Here is a 21,189-nt window from a genome sequence, read left to right as displayed (position 1 = left end):
TATAAAAAAATTAAACAATCTGATTTTAAACTCAACAAATCAATAACTATAAAGTGCATTTTAAGAGGAATTATTTTATTCTTTACATACAATTAATGCATATAATGATTTAAAAATGCCTTTGCACTGTATGTTTGGACTGACTGAAAGCAGTGATCTGAATCACTTTGAACAGAGACGTGTTTTAGAAAAATAACAGGCAACCTTTGATATTTTAACCTATGATGAGAAGAGCGTAGGAGGTGATAACCAAACCATTCTTCAATTTAAATGTGTTTCTTCATTCTGAGTCAAAAAAGCCATTAAAGCTTTGAGAAACCATTGAAAACGGTGCGTGAGAACCAGGTCCTTCCAGTCGCGTACATAGATTCAGAATCAGAATCAGAATTACTTTATTGATTTGTTCGTTACCGTAGTAAATGACAGCATTGTAAAAATAAGAGGGAAAAAAAGAATACTAATAATATAAATAACAAAAAATGTAACATAAATATAAAAAATAAGGTTGTATAATTTAAAAAGCTGTTTACAGGCAGTTCAGGTAAAAATATGTGAAGAAAAGAAAGTGCAAAAAAGAAAAAAAATTCAAAGGTTATCTGTTGCATTGTGAGTTATTGCTAGTTAGTTGTTAGTTAATTGTTAGTTCTGAGTTATAGGAATACTATAATGAAACCCTGTTGAATAAATTAGCCAAAATTTTGCTTGAAATAACTGATAAAGTTATAAAAGTGCACATTTTTAAAGAAATTGAGTAATTAAAAGATGTGAAAGATAAAAGATTTAGTAATGAAAACGAACAAATTAACAGAGTAAACATTAACAATGATACACAATATGAAAAGCTTAACTAAAATCAACAAAACGAAGGCCGAATCCAAACTGATCCCCTGCCCCTCTGGCTCCCCCCGTCGCTCCAATTGCAGGGGCATTTGGAGCTATAGTGGTGTCCAGACTTGGTTTTTTAAGGGGAAGCCGTTGCAACTAGGCCTGTCGCCTATAGGGTGATCCAAGTTGCTCTGTGGCGTGTAGGAGAAGCTCATTTCTTCACGTGGGTGTGCTCTATAGCACAGAAGTTTACATTTAAATGTGAGTAATGACTTTTTGTTTTGGCAGGAGTTTGTAAATTTATAAAACCAATTTTATGAATTTATGAGCTCTGGCAGCAATGCACTAACGTAGATGGCCGGCGGCTATAGATCAAGTGGCAGTAACATCCAAATTTGAATTTTTCAGCAACTCTCTGCTTAAAGGGGTAAAAGGGGAGAAGCCATAGAGGTAGGAAATTATTTTGGATTCAGCCACAATCTTAGGGATCAGAGTTTGCGATGCATACCACCTCAGACCTGCTAAGCAGGAACAGTATCATCAAGGGGGTGCCCTTCAAACTGCAGAAGGTGACCTGGGCCTGTTGGCGTTGTTTGGCCTTTCTCTTATTATGGGTCCCTTAGTCCAGAAACAGTCTGGAAGAAACCAACATCTCAGAACCTGAACACTTTGTGACTAAAATTTTATGAATAAAAGTAAGAACTCTAACAAGACTTTTAACCCTTGTGCTATCCTATGCACTTTACCATTGGGAGTTGGGTTATCTAGACCCACTAGACAGTGTTATGGTAGGGAGGGAGAACACGTCAATGCAAGGGTGGGGTCATCTAAGATAGCCCAAGGGTTAAAAAACAGAAAGATTTATAATAAATGTGACAAAACAAAACCTGAAACACAACAAAAGGATTTGACATGAAGGAAACTCCATCAATTAACAAGCTAACATGTTGAAACTACAATGATTTACTGAAGGTCAAGAACACCTGCACGAACAGAGGGAATTTGTAGTCATTAAAACTTCAAACAGCTTTTTTTAAAACCGTCGTTTTTGCCATTTTTTTACGTTTTTCTTCAAGTCAGGCGGTTCGACAGATTAAAAACAGACCTTTCCTTTTAGACAAGGGAACAAAAGAAGGAATTCAGCAGGAATGGTTTAAATCTGGTGTAGCTGGTGCAATGCATGAAGGATTTTGGGGTCATGTGACTGAGCTCAGGCTCAGGCTGCCCAAAGCAGGAAGGCCAGGAGGCTAAAGCCTGGTAAGATACGTATGGCCACCTCATAGAGAAAAACTACCAGCAATCAAAGTGAGGATTTATTCAGAACAGTGTTGCTTGTGCTTTTAGTGATTTTCCAGTTACATTTTTAAGCTGATTAGTTCAAAAAAACAAACCCTAAAGGGAAACTTACAGTCCTGACCTGAGCTCATTGTTAACCTTTGTATCATATTTTCTTTATTTACCTACAGGGAATCTTAGAAAAAACACAGGAGGCTCATGGTGCTTCACAGTAAACACTATCTTCATTGTGTTGGGAACCTATGCTAGAGATATGAGGGTGTAAAAAAGGGAAATTAGACCTTTTTCTTTTACTTTATTTAAAGCTAAGACATAGACAGAATCAAAATGAGACATTTTTAATGAATTATGTTTGCTATAAGTTAGTTTTAGATATGAACTGTTTGAACATCAATTAATTATGGCTTAAAAAAGAACCTAAGACAGACCGGCAACCAGTCCAGGATTAACTCCGCTATGCCGCCATGATTAAATATGAAGGAAAAATCCATTCATTTTTTGAGGCTGGTTGATAATATTTGTGTTGTTGCTCAATAATTTTTTTTTCCAACCTTCACCGTCATCAGAGCCAATCAGAATGTTTCTGATTCATCAAACCACCAATCAGAAATGATCTGGTCTAAAATTAACACAAGGAATGCACGTTTGTTTGAAATGTTTGATACTTAATTTCTGAAAATCAACATCAATCTGAAAACTTTTGCAACTGCATAGAGAAATCTAAAAAAAATGTAGGTTACCATGAAAAGCAGAAAAAAAGCTTTAGTGGAATATTAGACACATTCTCAATTCTCTTTTTAGATTCTTTTGCAGTTTTATTCAAAAGTATTCAAGTAAACACCATATTATAAAAACATGTCCATCTGTAATATTTTGTATACAAAAACTTCCCTTTGTTTTCTATTTATGAGTAGTACTTTGTGTACTGGGTACTCTAGGGTGACTAATGGAAGTATTTCAGTAAAAGTCTTGTTTTGTACTTAAGAAAGATGTGCTGATGTGATACTGATAATAATATATTTGTTTCAGTTATTATACTTTATTGTCAGCTTGTTTTAAATCTTATATTGTTTCGATCCTTTTCTGTGAATGTGAGGCGGCTGACAGCAAAATAGACGTCGCTGTTATTATAATGGCACAATGACTGTAAAAACGAGCCATAGTCAACATGTGGGAAATTGCCCTGCTGGGCTTCAGATTTTGTCTCACTTTGAGGTTTTTTAATTGATATAAGTCACCGCGCTTTAACTGTGCTATCTCTGTTAAAGACCCATTGACCCAAAGCGGAAGTCAAGTCTCAAACCCTTTTGTATTTATAACTTGATTGTTGCTAAAACACATGGCAGCATCTAAAAACAGTTTAATATTTGAGGTCACACTGATGCCTTGGTCACATGCACCCATACGGGTCAACCCCTACCCAATTGCTGCAGGTTTTTGGGTTGTCTGGAATGGTGGGGGGTTGTAGACAGGTGCAACCCCATCTTTAGGGTAGCACAGGTGTCTCTTGCCCCCTTGAGGCTTCTATGGACACCACGAGAAATGTCATGAAATGAAATGTACCATGGCTGTGTGTGTGGTAAGTCCAGCGTGAAGTATATGTAACCATATTGTAAGTCAAACGCATTTGTGATTTACGTGTGTTGATGTTGTACACAGGGCCGGCCCTGGTCTTCTGGGGGCCCTAAGCGAAATTTAATTTGTGGGCCCTCTAACTGGTCAGCAGCACCAAAAAAACGCAACTGTTGTTGTAATATAAATGAGATCTGTCTATTAATACATTTTTGAATTATTTTTGCTGCCGAAGAATTGAATACAGTATATTAGCTGCATGTTGGATGCACATTAAGTGGTGCCAAACAAATTTTAAATGCAAAGAAAAAAAGGAATGACAAATGTATATATAAATAGATATATATTTTTAATGTAACATTAGGTCCTCAACAAATGACATTCACAAAACTCCAAATTATTAAAAACAGCAACTTAATAGAAAATCAAATAACGATAAAACAATCCAACATAAAGAACACAACAGCTCAATGAGGGGATTTTGGAAAGTCAGAGTCTTTATCAGTCTGAAAAGGACCTCTCTGCACCAAATCCATTCTTACTGGATCAGAGACTGTGGTTGGTCATTCATCTGGACCAACTGGATTCGAGGTACCGGTAGGTGGAATTTTGGATCCAGTCTGCTCCTCTTCCATACACGCCTCTCTTGGAGCCTCTGGAACATAAGATACAGAACTTCAATAAAAGCAAACAGTGAAAAGTAAAACAGTCAAATGTTTCCCTTTCAACAGTAGAAGTGGTGACAGCAGTTTCTTCTGCAGCTAAAAAACAAGAATTATTATTATACAATTATCAATGATAAAGTTAATAAAATATCTATAGCAGAATACTAATAATAGTTTAGTGGCTCATTTAAAATCTGTGTACAGGTTTTTCACAATTTCATGATCTTTTTATATATTAATAAGAGATTTATTGGTTGTGTATTTGCATGAGATCATATTTATTAATTTAATTATGAACAGTTTGGGCACCATACTTTTGAGCTGCTGTTTATGAAAAAGGGGTTATGCAGACACTGATTTTTTTAATTACTTTACATGCTTTTAAAATTACCTGAGATGACATCTTCAGTGAAGTCAGGATCATCTTGGGATGTGGACGCTGCACAACCTCCAATATTTTTGATACTTTTTGAGAGCAGAAGAAGAAACTGAATCAGAATTAGTTTCGAGTTTTCCATTGGAAATTACGACAAACGGGGTCGTTAATATATGTGTGGAAACTTCACCTCGGATCAATTAGTATCTTACGTAAAAATTGCGCAGCTGCACAGAAAGACTGGATAATGTAAAAAATACGGCCCCAACATCTTCCAAACTTACCTTTTGATTGGTGTTGAAGTTCTTCGTCTTTTTCTGTGGCATGAAGTTCTCTTGTTGTCGCTTTGATCAGCGTGACAAAATGTGCTTGTTTTTTTTCTTTTCCCCAACTTTATTGATACAAACTCCTCTCGTACATGCACACTGTGCCAGGCTCAGATGCAAATATGTTGACCAATCGTTGCTAAGAGTGGTGTAACGTCATTATTTGGGTTGCCAGATTGGTTCAGGTGTGCTGACAGGGGGGATCATCAAAGTGCAGGCAACTTTCTTTTGCACAACATTCAGAGCGCACGTTGGTACGGAGGTTCTATGAAATGGGTTGCCAGATTTGGGTCTTTTTTATATTATTTTTGTCGCCACTTCGGGGCCCTGGTGGTGACGGGGGCCCTACGCGGCTGCGTAATTCGCGTATAGGGAGGGCCGGCCATGGTTGTACAGTGCCCTTACGCCACACTGTAGTCGTTAGTAGGGTGCGCATACTATGGTACAATGGAGCATCACAACTGTCTTCTGCACATGATAACTCTGAAATCTCCAGTTTCTGCCCATCGTCCAAAAAACATCATTCAGATGTTAATTGCAGATTTCTTTTTTTTTTTTTAACTTGTCCTGTCCAACAGCTAGGCAAACAGATGAGAGCTGAGGGCATCTTGTGTTGGACATATTTTATTTTAACAAGAGGGGTTATTCATCTTCAGACAAACCAAAGGTATGTCTGAATAAACCCCTTTTGTAATTGAGGCCAAACTTTATTAATTTCAATCATGTTTGAAAATCTTTGGTGTTGGACCGGACGGAAAAGGAAAGAGGGGAAGAAGAGAGAGGGGAAGAAGAGAGAGGGGGGGGTAGGAGGGTGATAATAGGAGGGGAAGGGGGGTAAGACCATGAAGCAGCATAGAGCAGACAGGTTTACTGGTTGTTTATCATTACGGTACGGTTCAAATGTAGTACAAAAAGGGCGGGGCCTGTTCACACACACTCAAATATTATCAACACACCTGCTAGCTGCAAGAATGTCCACATGTCAACATGTACACAAAACAGATAGTGTTCACGAACGCATACCTATGCCTTTAAACCAACTAGTGTGAAATCTTTCATTCATTCAATCATGCAAACTATTAGTGCAAAGGTGAGCTAACACCTGTGCTCAAGTGAGTGTTTATGTTCTTCTAAAATGGATGGTGGAATGTGAAAAGAAGGAGGAGGAGCGCCCAGCCACCCCCACACCCAGACCCCTGCCGCAGCAGCAGCGGCAGCCGGAAATCCCCCAACGCCATACGGGAACAGGCAGGGAACAACCGCCCCCCGGGCGACCAAGACCGCCACCCAGGCCAGGGCCAGCAGGACCGCTGCGAGGCCCCCAGAGCCAGAGAGCAGGGAGGCGCGGAGGGAAAGAGAGCGCCGCCCCAGCCCAGCCAGGAAAGCAGCCCCCCCGCCGCGCCGGAAGAGCCCAACGCAGGGCCCCACCGGAGAAGGACGCCCACAGCCCCAGACGAGCACCCCACCACCACCCAGGAGTTCCGGGCATCCCCCCGCCCCTACTCCAGGTACGAGCCAGGACCCCCCAAGGGAGACCCGCTCCGCACTCCAGGCAGCCACCCACCCGGCCCACGGTTGGTCCAGGTAGGAACAAGGCAGGGGCCCGCCGCCCCCGCCCAGGAGGGGGGAACCCCGGGGAAAAAAACGGCGGCCCACAAGGGGTGTTATAAATATGGCCCGACCAGGCTCGGCCATGTTGGAAGTTTGGCGGGGCCCAGCGCCCAGGGGCAAGGACCAGGACCCACCCCCCAGGGACACGAACACCCCCGGCTCAGGTGTAATATGAACCCCCCCACCGTGCGGAGAGAGCACCGCCGGGCCCAGGGAGCCGGCACCCAGGGGACACAGCCGCCATCGCCAAGGGGCCCGCATTCCCCACCAGGAAAGGGGTAGGGGACAGATGGACCCAGGTCCCACCTTCATTGTAAAATGTGTGTGCGTGTATGAGTGTTTGAGAGGGTGTTTGTGTGCATGTGTGTGTGTTTATGTTTGAATGTATATATTGAAGGGGGAGGGGTGTGTGTGCTAAGGGGGGTGCAGTTAAAATTGGCGAGTAGGGCACTAAGGGGACATCTCCTGATTACTCACAGTGATGTCCCCTCACCCTCCACACCAAGGGGCCCTAAATGTCTAAGGTGCGGTTAAAATTGGCGGGTAGGGTGCCAGGAGGACATCTGCTGCTTGCTTGCAGTGATGTCCAAGCACCCCCCTACCAAGGACCCTACATGTCTAAGGTGCAAATAAAACCGAAAGAGGGGGGGCCCACTCCATACGGCAACCATAGGAGGGGGGCCACTCCCAAGTAGCCCCCCCCCCCCCCAAGGCTCATCGCAGGCTAGACCCCCCACCCCCTCACCCTAATATGAGGTTATATGAGGAAGGGGGTAAGTTGGGGACAGCTGGTAGACTGTCCCCCGGTGGTCAAACAGCCGTCCCCCAGCCCACCCCCAGCAAAGGGGCCAGGGCCACCCAGCCCAGGGGCCCCACCCCCGGAGGCGCCGACACCCCAGGCCCGGCACCACCCACCCCACACAGAGAGAGAGGAGCCAGAAAGCGTCGCCCCCCCCCCCCCGGAGCAAGCCCAGGCCCCCACCCCCAGACGCCGGCCCTAGAGGAGCTCTGGTCAGGCCTCGACGGGACCGAGGAGGCCAACCGGCCGAGGCAACCACTGATTGCCTCAGCGGAGACCCCGACCCGTTAGCCCCCCCGACCCGTACCAATAATGGGCCCCCCCTCCCCCCCAGAACGCCCCCCCACAGGACAGGGCCGACAAGCCCCCCACAAGACCCCACCCCAGACCCCGCAGCCGAAGCGGGTGACACCCAGAGCGACCGGGGGCCCCGAGAGGGTTGTCCCGTCCCGTCCCAGAGCCAGGGAAGGGCCGATCCCAGCCCCGGGTGCAGATGGGCAGCCCATCCGGCGCCGCTGGGCCCCCCCCCCCCGAGCAGGGCCCCCCGCCAACCCCCCCCAGCACAGGCAAGGGACCACCCCCCCAGGCCAAGCCAGACCACCAGATTGCAGATTTCTAATGGCCCCCTCTAGTCGGTTCAGAGTGGGTTTGGGGGTCCGTCAGTGACCCTGACAGACAGGTGACCCTGACATGAACCTGTCCTTCTGTATCTACACTGGAAGACAGCCATGATACGGATTCCAGACGCTCCTACAACCCCAGTTAGGAAGAAGCAGATAGAGAGGATGGATGGAAACTTCCACTGCAATTGACTAGGTTGAAAAGATCTGCATTGCTGGTCAGACATGTATTAGTACCTCTAAGTTTGTGACATTTTAGATGAGTTTAGATATTGGAAAGAAAAACAGAAATAAATAAGGAAAATGATCAAAAAACTACAAAACCTGAAATAAAAAGCTACAGGGAAAAGGAATTTGTTTTCATTTGTTTCCAATTTTCTTCCTTCAAACTGTTTTGTTAATAACTTAAATTAACAGTAAAAATGCTCCTTTTCATCTGCATGTTTTATCTTCATCTTGATGGTTTGGTGCATCTGTCTCAAGTGAGATAAGGTTTGAAGAAAGAAAGCAACTGCTAAAAGAAAAAGCACGACAAATGTTTAGAAACTAAATTGAAGATAAAGAAGATGAAGTGAATGTGGCGGTGAAACTGTACCCAAAAAAAGAAATTGGGGGAGGGGGGTCATGTTGTTGGCTTCATGTCAGTCATCTGAATGTGTCAAAGGAATGAAGAACTCCAGAGGTCACAACATTTTCAGACTTGACTATCTCTGGTCGGTCTTTGAGGTTGGAGCTGAAAGTTGCGTTTGGCAGCAAACAGGAAAAGTGTCAGAAATGATCAGCAGGAGGAAACAAATGACTTGAAGGAAACTAAAGCAGAGATTTCTTTAAAGATGAGAAGAAACAGAAATAAGAAACACAGAGATTGGAAAACCACAGGGAGTATTGAGTGATCCTTCTGAAAATTTGACACATGCATCGCTTTTGTCTATCTGAAGCCAGTGAATATGTTGGTGTTTGTGAACGCAATACTGCTGATCTGAACTTTCATTTTAGATTATAATCATTTGAGTATACAATGTGCTTCTTGGTGGAACAAGACTTTAGCGGAGTTTATTGACTGTATGTGAGAATTGGACCAAGTCACTGTAATGTCACGCACTGGCTTCAACCAAAATATGTTAATTCAGTCACCATTTTTTCACGATATAGTTGGAACCGTTGAGTTTGAGTTGTTGATATATATTACTGGATTGGCCTTTGCCAATTTGCTGCTATGAACAGTGACATGTATGCGCAGGCACCATTCCTATGGATTGTGTCAGAGGCGGTCGTGACTAGTTCGACGCCCTGGGCGAAACATTGGACGGCACCCTCACATCCACCTTGTGAAAAGTGTTGCATAACTCATTTCCAATCAGCACTTCCAGGGGGGAGGCGGGGTGATGACGTCAGAGAACTTTTTGAAAAATTAAATGTCAAATACCATTTTTATTTTAATGAAGTGACAGAATAAGTAGGTTTAAAGAAGAAAAAGAAAAAGCGGTTTGACGGATTGCGTTTCTTTTTTTAATTATGAGTCAACAAATGCAGCTTTGTTTTGAAAATGAAAAAGCATTTCTGGTATTGACTTTTATTTTTAATTATGCTACAGTAAAACTTCCATGAGTTCTGCACCCCAGTGAAAAATGTAATTTTCTTTACAAGGAAATGGGCGGTTTTACTCTAGAAAAACTCCGGGAGAGGGGGGGGGGGGGGTGTCCTGGCAATGTTTTCCTTTTAATTTTTTTATTTTTTTTTTTTGGCACTTCTGCCTATGAGATTGCGCCCTGCGCCCACATTGCCCAAAGGTAAAACCGCCACTGCAATGAGTTGAGTCGACAGAACCCTGCTCATCCAGTTTAGGACAGGCAGGCATCAGCCACAAAAATCAGGCTAGCTCCCTCATTTCTCAACAATTCATAGCACAAATTAAAGTTTGAAAAACTATTGATCTTGTTGAATATTTAAATATTTACTATGTCTAAAGAAAAATCTGTGAATACTGCAAGAACTCCTAGTCTTTGCATTTCTGTCAAATTAACAGCTTTTAAATATCTGTGATTTTTTCTATGTAACGGAGCTTGTAAATGCTTGTCTCCCAAACCCCGAAAGGAGAGGGATTGTGGAATCTCAATCACATGATTGGCTGATAAACTTGAAAAAGTTAAGTCAGAAAGCGCTTTTCCTATTAAAAACATCTCCAAATACTCTAAAAAAAAAAAAAAACTCCCTCTTCCACACAAACTATAAAATTAGGTAAGCAACACCTTGTAAAAATCTACCATAATAAAAATAAATAACTGGAAACGACAACTTTCATTGCCTTTTTTTATTTTTGTATCACAAACATGACAAATATCTCTCAATTACGTTAAAAAATTACATTTAAGCAGACGTTTTCATAGTCCTCTGAAAATAATTTGCTTGGTGTTCGGTTTGCGTTGGTTGTGTTTTTGCAGCAGGTATCTGCGCAGATGTGCAGTAAGATGTTCGTCATAAGTGACGCTTTGCTGACAGCAAGATAGCAGTTACTGAATCTGATGATCGCTGGAGATCTTTGAGGTTTACTAGAGTGAGGGCCTCTGCAAATTGTTGAGATGGAGCAGTAGACATCCTCTACATGTCTCACAAAACACTTCTTTGGAAGATTTCTTTACGGTCCAACCTATAAAAATAAAATAAACACTGACATTTATAAGACAAACTATGGCAAAACTTCATAAAATGCTAGACAAATAAGCATTGAAAACATTTTTTTTTGCTCCAATGATTGCACACTTGTCAAAGACAACCCATACGTTTATGAAAATATTGCATCTTGTGGGGTTTTCATAGTAGGCTTGGGTGATAATGAATCTGTAGAACATTTGAGAGTGAAGGATATTGTTATAAATTACATTTTTATGTGATTTGTCAATAACAAACATTAGTAAATTTGTCTCACTTCAGTCAAAGGAAACAAATAAATTAGCAAATTTTCCAAGGCAAGGCAAGGCAAGTTTATTTGTATAGCACAATTCGTACACAAAGTAATTCAAGGTGCTTCACAAAACAGAAAAATGCATTAAAATCGCAATACATCATAGAAATAATCTACGTAAAAATTACTTTAAAAGAAAAGAAAATTTTTGAAAATTGATTTAAAAATAAAGGAAGGAAATGTAAGAAAAGTGCAGATAGGGCCTTTCAGTCATATACAATATAAATGTATTAAGTCTAGATTTGAACATGAACACAGAAGAGGCCTGTCTTACGACTTCAGGGAGGCTGTTCCAGATTTTAGCTGCAGAATATTGAAACGCTGATTCCCCTTGATTAGTTCTGACTCTGGGCATCAACAGGAGGCCGGCCCCTGAGGTCCTCAGAGTACGAGATGGTTCATATGGCACTAACATGTCAGAGATGCACTTTGGTGCGTGGCCATGGAGAGACTTGTACACAAGCAGAGCTGCTTTGAAGTCTATTCTTTGAGGTACAGGGAGCCAGTGCAGAGACCTGAGCACAGGACTAATGTGATCATACCTCCTGGTTCTGGTCAGGACTCAAGCAGCAGCATTCTGGATGTACTGAAGCTGTTTTACAGCTCGCTTGGAGAGGCCGGTGAGCAGGCCGTTACAGTAGTCTAACCTACTGGAGACAAATGCATGAATAAGTATCTCCAGGTCTGGCTTTGACACTATGTTTTTGATTTTGGGAATGTTTTTCAGATGGTAAAATGCCGCTGATGTTACTGACTTGATATGGCTGTTAAAGTTCAGGTCAGAGTCCATGATTACCCCTAGATTTCTGACTTGATTTGAGGGTTTATGAGACAGAGAATGAAGGTAGCTGCTGACACTTTCTCTTTGTTTCTGTGGGCCAAAAATAATAACTTCGGTCTTGTTTGAGTTCAGCTGGAGAAAGTTGTTCTGCATTCCAATAACTAGTCCACTAACTGCTGTTTTATAAGTTTTATACTGGTGTACAAATTCCCAGCAAAGTGGTTTTACTTAGTTATTAGAATGTAGTAGCCTGGCTACAAATGTTTATAATACACAGTCAACTACAAAGCCTTAGGTAAAAGTAATGAATTTTATTCCTGCACCACAACCCCAACATGTATTGAAAAGAGCAAGTTTGTCTAATTTTGAGGTAAAAACATTACATTAAAAATCAAACATTAAAATATACATTGATGAACCAACCTGACAGGCTAGCACCCTCTTTAGCCCCCACTTCATGCTTCTCAGCCTGATTTCTCCCTATTATGTGATGACTAACCTGTGAAAGTTGATTTTTATCTCAATCGGATTATTTGCTTGTCATAATTTTTTGCAGTTTATTGCAAAACACTGCGTCCCCTTTTGTGATTTTTTGCGTTCCTGTTTGGACCTCGTCATTACTTCACTAGACAAGACGGGCAAGACTCAATGCATAGAAATGGCGTGTGTGTCACATCCTATGTCACATCACGGCCAATCCAGTAGTATTTATCGATGGTCTGAGTCCATCTTTGTCAAAATGTCGATGGCAACTACTCTCACCAATCAGGCATGAACTTTTTGGGAGGCAACACCCCTACCAGAATCTGTTAACCAGACATTTGAAACGTTCGATGTGAGACCACATACTATTATTGAGGCATCTGATCGGTCAGTTTATGACTTAAATAACTTCAACTACAGAAAGTTATCATGAAAATAAATTAAGATTAACAAGAACATAAAAAATAAAAGGTATCAGAGCAAGAATGGTTGTTCTGACAGACAGAATGGCTGAGTAAAGCTGTTTATTTCTCTATTACAGTCTATGGGATTTTGGCCTCACATACAGTCAATGGGGAAAACTGACTGCTAAAGTTAATCAAAACAGAGAATTTGAAAATACTTCTTCCCGTTGCTTCACAGTTTGGAAAGTAAGAAACCATTAAGAACCAAAGGATAAACACTGTTCCTCCGATTTCTGTTTTCCTTGGATCATCTGTGTGCTGGAAGTGTTTGGGATTTTATAGCTAACATGTCTTTGCTTTTTAAAGTATCCATGTGCAGCATTTTTCCCACACACACAAAAATAAAAGTCATCGTGCCTACGCTGTGTGCTTGTCGGGGCCTGCACGGCTTTTGTCACTCTTACTCACCAAGATTACGCTGCCAGAAAGACGGATGGATGCACCTACTGGTTTTTGTGCTCCTGTTCAAACAGTAGGGAATATCATTAATGTGTGTTTGTATTTGTGCACCTATGTGAGCATGTACGCTTCTGAAAACGAACATGGATCTAGTCGCATGTGGTTCGTCACTAAAAACCTCTGTTTCCGACAGCATTTTTTCATCTGCTCCTGATTCACAGCAATTTAAAAAAAAGACAAACTCAGAAATGCAATTTAAAGCCTAATCTTCTTCATAAAAGTGCCGTAAGAACACGTTAAAGACACCAAAACCCACAATTTTCATCGCTGTGGGTCTTTAAGGTCCATGGAGGAGGCTGACGTGGATTCCTCCTTTCTTCGGGAAGCAGGACAGGAAGCTGCAGTCGGTGTGTCAGCATACTGTCCGTGCTTCTCACAGATCATCTCACATCCTGTCATTTACTGGCAGATGGTGCTCAGGATACTTGGTGTAAAAGTTCACATTATTTAAAGAGTTATGCTGAAAAGTTCGGGCGAGTCAGGAACTTGACGGTCATAAAGATGCCAAGCAGCGACTCCGCCTCAGAGGGTAGCTCCACCTGAAGAGTGAGTTTACGGCGAAGCCACATCCAGGTGAAATCAGCTTAACACATAGAACCCTGTAATCTATCATCCTGCACCTCCTACGCACTCCCAGAGACAAAAGCTTCCTTCCAATGAAAAATACACCCCCAAGACATCGACTGTTGAAAAAAAAACGAACCAACAGAGCGTGCACATTTCCAACAAACACCAGCCTCTCCGGGATTCCCACCGGTGTCACATCGGTTGAGCTGTTGCTGTCCAGGGATGGCAGGGAGGTCAGGGGGCTGGGAGACATATGGAGGCTAAAAAGACACCCACCGAGTGGGCTGCTGACGGGAAGGAATGCACCAGTCAGGGCCGAGCTCGTCCGATGAGAACGGATCCTGACATGGGTTGCCGTGGCAGCTGAAGGTGACAGGAAACTTTGTTGCATCATTTTTCCTGCAGTAAATGACTGAAATTCTTCACTTTTTGTGTCTCCATGCATAAGTGCACATATTTGTGCGTTTGTTTGATGATGAGGGGCCCCAGTCTGAGGTGCCCTCAGAGTGGCAGTTTGACCTCTAAATATACATCCAAACCCCTTGGGGGTCTGACCCCCAAGTTGTCCAGGGACCAGTTGGTCCTCTTTACTTGTCAGGTCAGCGGGGTCAGTGCATGTAATTGAAACACTTGCTTCAGATGTCAGACAACAATTTATTGTGGTTCTTTCAAGTCCCAACAACCACGCTGACAAATGTCTGTATTCAGAGAAGGCCGCTAAAAATAAAAAAAAAGGACCTCACAGCTATGAGGAGGCGTGTGAACGTCTCCAGAGCTGATTTAGGAGATTTCATGCACATCTTATTCCTCATTTCGCGCAGCTGTTTGGACAAATTGTGCCCTGAGCGTAAATGGAGAAGCTCAGGCGTGCCAGGTTTCAGTCAAAGCAAACCATCTCATGCTTCTCCGGCGTTACCAGAACCAGGTGGTCCGCTGACCTCTGGGTTTGTTGACAGTTGGAAATCCTCATGAGAGGTAGTTCTGGCTGCACATGAGTTGGTGAGCTACTTTATATTTCCAGTGTTGCGTCACCTGACTCAAAGTACAGATATTTATGATTATATTTACTCCACAAATACATCTTTACTGCACTTAAGATGTGAGAATATTTCCTATGAATATTTTTTTAATTCATTATATATATTTATTTCACATCTCTGAACTGTAAACAGTAAATAGCTGTTTATTCATGGAAAATTGAATATAAAAGCAAAAAAAAGCACAAAAAATTGATAATTTAATCATAAAAACCATTTCCGAAATCCTAAAATATCTGTATCACAGTATAACAATCTCATATTATGCTGCAAAATATATTCGGAAGAATCATAGTACAAACACTCAAAACTAGTACCGGTACTTAAGTAGAGTATTTACTTACTTAAGTAAATGTATACTGAAGTGTAATTCTGTGTTTCTGTGTTTTCTTTCAGCTTTTGTTTCTTGTTTGTCTGAATTTTTGCACCGACAACCTCTTTTTCTTCTTCTTTATGTCCGACACACTATGACATTTTCTCACAGGAGTGACGGCCAAAGTGAATACTTTGGAAGTTTGGCATTGCCAAGACAAGTTGCGGGAGGGATAAAGCAGGAAGTTTGAAAAAAGTTGCCAGACTTATTAAGGGCAGTTGTGTGTGAGCGAACCAGACTGCAGGAGAAACACAGCCAACATCCTTGACTTTTACTCGCAAAATCAGAGATAATCAGTCACCCCGGCTAGTCCCCTGCCTCCTGACCGTCGGTCAGTGTGGTACAGGCTGTGCTTTAAAACACAACATCTGCATTCCTTCCATCCTCAGACCTCCTCTTTCAGCAGCGGAGGACAAACAGCTTTGCAGAGAGGAAAAAACTCACTGCTGCCACAATGAAACAACGTTGGAGATTTTATGTATGGTGTTCTGTCCAAACTTGGCCTAACGCTGTGGCCCTGTGAGTCAGTGAATAAAAATGCTCCCCAGAGAGGGCAAACGCTGCCATGAGGGACAAAAGTTCATTGGTTTTCAGTCTTTTCCCCATCTTGATAGCATCAGGACGAAATTGCACCTCATGTGAGTGATGTGAAATCGCTCACAGGACCCTAAAAGGGTCCATGTCAAAGTAGTTGTTGATTTCACGTTTTCTTTAGAACTGGTGCAAAATGGAAAAAAAAAAGTTACTGCTGAAATCAAGAAAGCAGTGCTGGAGTACGAGCGCCCTCTACTGGAAGGTCATATTATTGCGTGGAGCGTAAAGTTAACTTGCTTTGCCTGGAAAAATTCTTAAAATGATATTGCCGATTGAAGCGAAAGCAAAGGACTTGACAATAATTTGAGATGTTTGTGAAAGTCACAAGGTTTTAGAAATGTTGCACAATCCAACAAATTAACTTTTTGTACAGAAACTAACTGGGTGGAAAGTCAAGACGAGAACAAGGCAAGTTCTGCACAATCAAATAATCAAAATTATGTTGTTTTTTTTAACCTTTCTTTATTTGGGCTTTCTTTGTTTTCACAATTCTTCTTTCTTACTGCACCTTTCAGCAAAAGTTTGACCCCTGCCTCTTAAAAACTCACCGTGGACAATACATTTAGGGAAGATACCCCCCCCCCCCCCCCGCCCCCCACAGAAAAAAAGACATCACAATCGAGGAAACTCTTACAAAATCTCGTATGGGGCTCTTAAAAATATTTCAAAATCGAGTATGGAAACCAAAACGGGGAGGTTACGTCGACAAACAACCAAAGTTTTGTTGACCTTTGACCTAAGGAGGAAGCTGCTGAAGTAATTTTTATTGTTGTGAATTTGCCTTTCACAAATTCAAACTCTTCCCAGGGATTTTCCTCTAGCTTTTCCTAACTCCTTTTGAGTTTTAACAATTTGGAAGCTACTTAGGAAAAAATGTTGGAACAATACGTTTGTATATCTTTGAATGGCATTAGCGTGGCTGGCTCCCAAAAGTGCTGTTTCCTTGTTGCTCACACTTTTCCTACTGGAACATTGTGAAAATGTAATACATGATTCATTGGCTCAAGCTGAACAAATAAATATGACAAAGCTCTTTTGCCCAGGAATCCAAAAATAAACGTTTGCAGTTTCTTCTAAAAGCAGCTGCAGGCTGACAGAGGCAGAAGGGGGGAGTGAGGGGCATTTAGCACCTGTGGACCACACAATGCCACCTGTGGCTTTAATTTCTTTATTTTCAGGAGGTTTTTTTAAGAATTTAAATCTAATATCTCATAACTTACTTTTGCTGTTACAATCTCGGTTTTATGAAGCAAACGGGATATCTGGGCAATCAGCTAGTAAGCTAGGCTAAAAAGTAAATGTGTTGTTCAGTAAGGATCAAACTTTATTGTTCTAAAGAAAACATGTAGGCCCAAAATTAAATGTGTGTGAATGAATTGCACCTTTTTTTAAATTCACTTTTCAAAAAACAAAATAATGAATGAGAAAAAGGTAAGAAATAGACTCTAATATTGTGCCAACAATGCCACGCTTCATTTTATGACAGAATAAATCAAATCCAAATAACAAAATTAAAGTAATGCAAGTAAAAAATAATGTTCACCTTTTGGCGCATCCCTTAAACGCGCAATCCCCTTTTCCACCACAAGATGTCGCCACATCGCAGGATTGCAATGTACCGTGATTGACAGCCTGTCAGATTGAGCCACCGTTCCTCCTCAAAGTCCTCCAAACATCACCATGGTGACCGTGCAGAGGGGAAACACTGGGATGAGAAGGCAAAAGGAGAGCTGCGCATAAATTCATCTGTCGAGACTGTTTGCCATCACATAAATATCGTGTTAATGAGCTGTTCAGCTCGTGAAATTTACACATGCATCTAAATGCTGCAGTATGTTTCACACGTGGGCTTGGCGTAACGAGTGGCCTCTCTGCTTCGCACAGTTATGATTTGTGACACCTTAAATTACGCGTTACAGTAACGCTGCCAACATTCTGAGGCAATCAAGATGAGAAAATGGGGTGTTGTGAGAAAAACAACTTCAACTTTTCCACAGAAAATTCCCCGACGTTTATTGCATTTTTGACCTTTACTTTTACTTTTCTTTTTTTTGAGAAGTTAGGTTTTTGTCTGTGATCAATAAAAGGAGCTCTTAACAGCTTCCATGTCTCTGAAGCGTGCGGCTTTCATTTATCCATTGTGATCCAGAGAGATCTCCCAGACCACCGGAGTTCCTGCCAAATGATGTTATGATTCCAAGTCCTTGGTGGCTGCTGGTTTTAGATGTGCAATTCAGAAAAAAATACATCATCACAAAGGCTGTTTTTGTAAGATAGCCCACTTTATTGTTTAAATGTGCGCAGAAGAGTCTTTTCTGACAAAGAAGCTTTGTTGATCATGAACGTTTCCACATTTTTGCTCATTTCAAAAAGAAGAAAAGAGACCCCCCCTCCTCCCATTAGGTTTTTTGTGCTTTTAGAGGTCATAAAATAGTTTCAGAAATGAAAGAGTCGAATATGGATCATCCCCCCGAGACAGGTCAGTGGGTGTTGTCCATCATCTGTGCGTAAAAACGCATCCAGGTGCTGCGTAAAAACGGATCCAGGAGCTGTAAGCGCGCAACACCTCTGTCTTCTTTTCAGTGATCCTGCTCTCTGGCTTATTGGAACCACACAACGCAACACGCGCGGGCCTGTTTCCAATCTGATGCCGTGCGTGGTGAATTTGGGAAATCATCTGCAGCCTTGCGCTGGTACCGCACAGCCCACCCAGCCCGGACCCAGACCTCCTCTGCCCCGCGGGACATCAACACTATTAGAGGCAGGAAATGTGGGAATCCCCAACAAAGAGCTCCATCATTAAACACAAACAACTGCAGGCCCTCTAACAATCCGGAGAGCGCTCTCATCTCAACGCTGCTCTTTCATGTATAATCGGGAGAAAATCTGAATTTACATCGCAGACATCAGATGCGCACTTATTGAGGAAGAAAATCTGTCGGGGTTTGGGATGAAACGCAGAGAAAAGAATGGACGAATCCCGAAGATCAAATCATATTTTTGATCATTCTCTGGCGCGCAGGCATTCAGACTCCGTTTGTTCAGTGAAGCCCTCGTGTGGGCAACAAATTATTATTTTCACAGCAGGCCCAAATCAGCCATTAGACTTTCAGCTGCTGCCTGAAAACGAGAATGTGCGCGTGAATGCTGCTGCTGATTTGGAAAAGGATTACGGCGTAAATCCCAGCCTTAAATTAGAAAAGTGTTCGAGGATTATTTTCTCACTTGTTATTTTATCAGTATTTCCGTGAAACAATATTTTTGTTAAACTTCCTGCAAAAATGTTTATAGGAATGTTATGAAATTAATGAAAAGAAGTCAGTGAGTTGTTGTTGTGTGTGTGTGTGTGTGTTTTGGCTGGAACTAATAACAAAAGCCAAAGGAAGTTTTGGAAAATGTTGTAAAATTTTCTGCCATTTAAGAATGTTTTCGTTGAAATTTCAGTTTTTTTCAACAGTGCCCAAATGGTGCGGGTGCACCGGCTGCATGGCTGGCACGGGACGCACTTTCATTGGTCGGGATCCTCTCCCTCGTGACATCACATCCACCAGACTCACAGGAAAACGAGAGTGATCGCAGATGATGCTGGACATATCCGAGGGCGCGCGCACTTTTCCGCTCTACGCGCAGCCGCTCGCACGTCTCTCGTTTGCGCTCGGATCGCACCTCTGCGCGGCTGCGCTGCCGTCCCGTATTCAGAAACGGGACTTGGCGCGGGTTTGCGCGTTTTTTTCCTCGGACGGTCATGGCCGGCGTGTGAAGTTTGTTTTCAAAGAGGAGCTGTCACTCACCCACCTGTTGCCAGGTGATCTACTCTTCCCATTCAGACTATGACATTAGATTTGGAGGATAACATCATGGAGGATACTGTTATCGACGTGGTTGGAGAAGGAGTCAAAGACAGCGGGGAGGAGCAGCTCCTGCCCCTGGATGAGTCTCGGACTGAGCAGGAGCGCAGCACGGGGACCTCCATCGGCCCTTCTTGCAATCCTCCCGCAAAGGGCAAAGGACCCACGTCCGTAAAACCCCCATACTCTTACATCGCTCTGATAACCATGGCGATTCTTCAGAGCCCAAAGAAGCGTCTCACTCTCAGTGAGATCTGCGACTTCATCAGCCAACGCTTCGTTTATTACAGGGAAAAATTCCCAGCATGGCAGAACTCGATCCGCCACAACCTCTCGCTTAATGACTGCTTCGTGAAGATGCCCAGAGAGCCTGGAAACCCCGGAAAGGGCAATTACTGGACTCTCGATCCCAACTCCTCCGACATGTTCGAGAACGGGAGTTTCCTGCGACGGAGGAAGCGCTTCAAGCGGCAACACTTTCGCTTCAATCCACTCAAGGAGCAGCACCTGGAGCCCAGCGCGCTGCACGGCTTTACGCACGGCGCGTGCGGGCTGGGAGGCATGACTCTGCAGTTTCCCTGCCTGGAGCTTCACCCCTTCCTCCATCACCACGCGCCAGCGCCGTGTGGCTCCGTCACCATTCCACCTGTCAACAGCATCCTGCCGGCTTTATCCAGCTTTTTCTCCCGCGGTGCCCTCACCGCCAAGGCTTTCCTCCAGTCCCAGCCGACCATCAACTCTTTCTCCACGGCTCAGTGCGTGGCGTACACCCCTCCCTTGACCTCCAGCTCTGCCTACGTGTCTCCCGCACTCTTACACCCCGCAGTGTCCCCGCATTTCCTTGGTTTACAGCAGGAATACCAGAAACTACAGACTCATCGAGGCAACGCAGACCTGCCCAAACTCCTCAGCTCTCACAACGAGCAAGCGCATTAAAGCAAACTTTATGCTCCACTTTTCTCAGGTAACAGAGACTTTTAAATAAAAGCAGCATTTTTACAGCTTTCCCAGACAAATGGTAGTTTCACACATACGTAGAGGTTAAAAATTCCGTCCGGAATTTTGAACTTTTTAACCTATTTAAAAAACGACTTTCCTGTTGTTTTTCTGGAAAAGAAAATAAAGATAAATATTTAAAGCCTGCGTAAAATCTGTGTGAAAATATTCAACTTTTTACAGTTTTTCTGAACGAGACCACAATTTTAGGATTTCTATTATATGAAAAAATACTTTTGTAATGTTTTCCACAGTTTTGAAACAAAGAGGGTGAAAAAAGAATCCGTGCTCCTGGCATGCGCAAAGGAAACTTTAGAGGTTAAACACATTTTAAAGGGGAGAAATCAACAAATAAAAACTCTGAAACGACGTTAAAATGCCTGAAATGTTTGCAATTTGCAGTAATTGTGTCTAAAAAATGACAAGCCCCTGCGTGGAAATAAACCTTTAAAGGCCCAAACTTAGCACGGAAGCCCCGCGCGCGTCTGTTAAAGAACGGGGAACTGATAAAAAAAACAACCAAAAAAGCCTCCAA

At 42.7% G+C, this 21,189-nt stretch overlaps 1 protein-coding gene and 1 long non-coding RNA gene across 2 annotated transcripts; one reads left to right on the top strand and one right to left on the bottom strand.

Moving 5' to 3' along the window:
* Positions 1 to 4,053: 4,053 nt before the first annotated feature.
* Positions 4,054 to 5,340, bottom strand: LOC111947713. Its single transcript, XR_002873607.1, has 3 exons — positions 5,019 to 5,340; positions 4,750 to 4,823; positions 4,054 to 4,348 (listed from the first exon to the last, which is right to left on the bottom strand). It is a non-coding gene; the product is annotated as an uncharacterized LOC111947713 (long non-coding RNA).
* A 14,300-nt stretch (positions 5,341 to 19,640) lies between these two features.
* LOC100301608 (forkhead box D4) lies at positions 19,641 to 20,594 on the top strand. Its single transcript, NM_001160454.1, has one exon. The coding sequence runs from the start codon at positions 19,641 to 19,643 to the stop codon at positions 20,592 to 20,594; it is 954 nt and encodes a 317-aa protein (NP_001153926.1).
* Positions 20,595 to 21,189: the final 595 nt, after the last annotated feature.

This window comes from Oryzias latipes, chromosome 8 (assembly GCF_002234675.1).
Source record: "Oryzias latipes chromosome 8, ASM223467v1".
Lineage (NCBI taxonomy): Eukaryota > Metazoa > Chordata > Actinopteri > Beloniformes > Adrianichthyidae > Oryzias > Oryzias latipes.
Note: the sequence above shows the minus strand (reverse complement) of the source record. Positions and strands in the feature narration are given on the sequence as shown.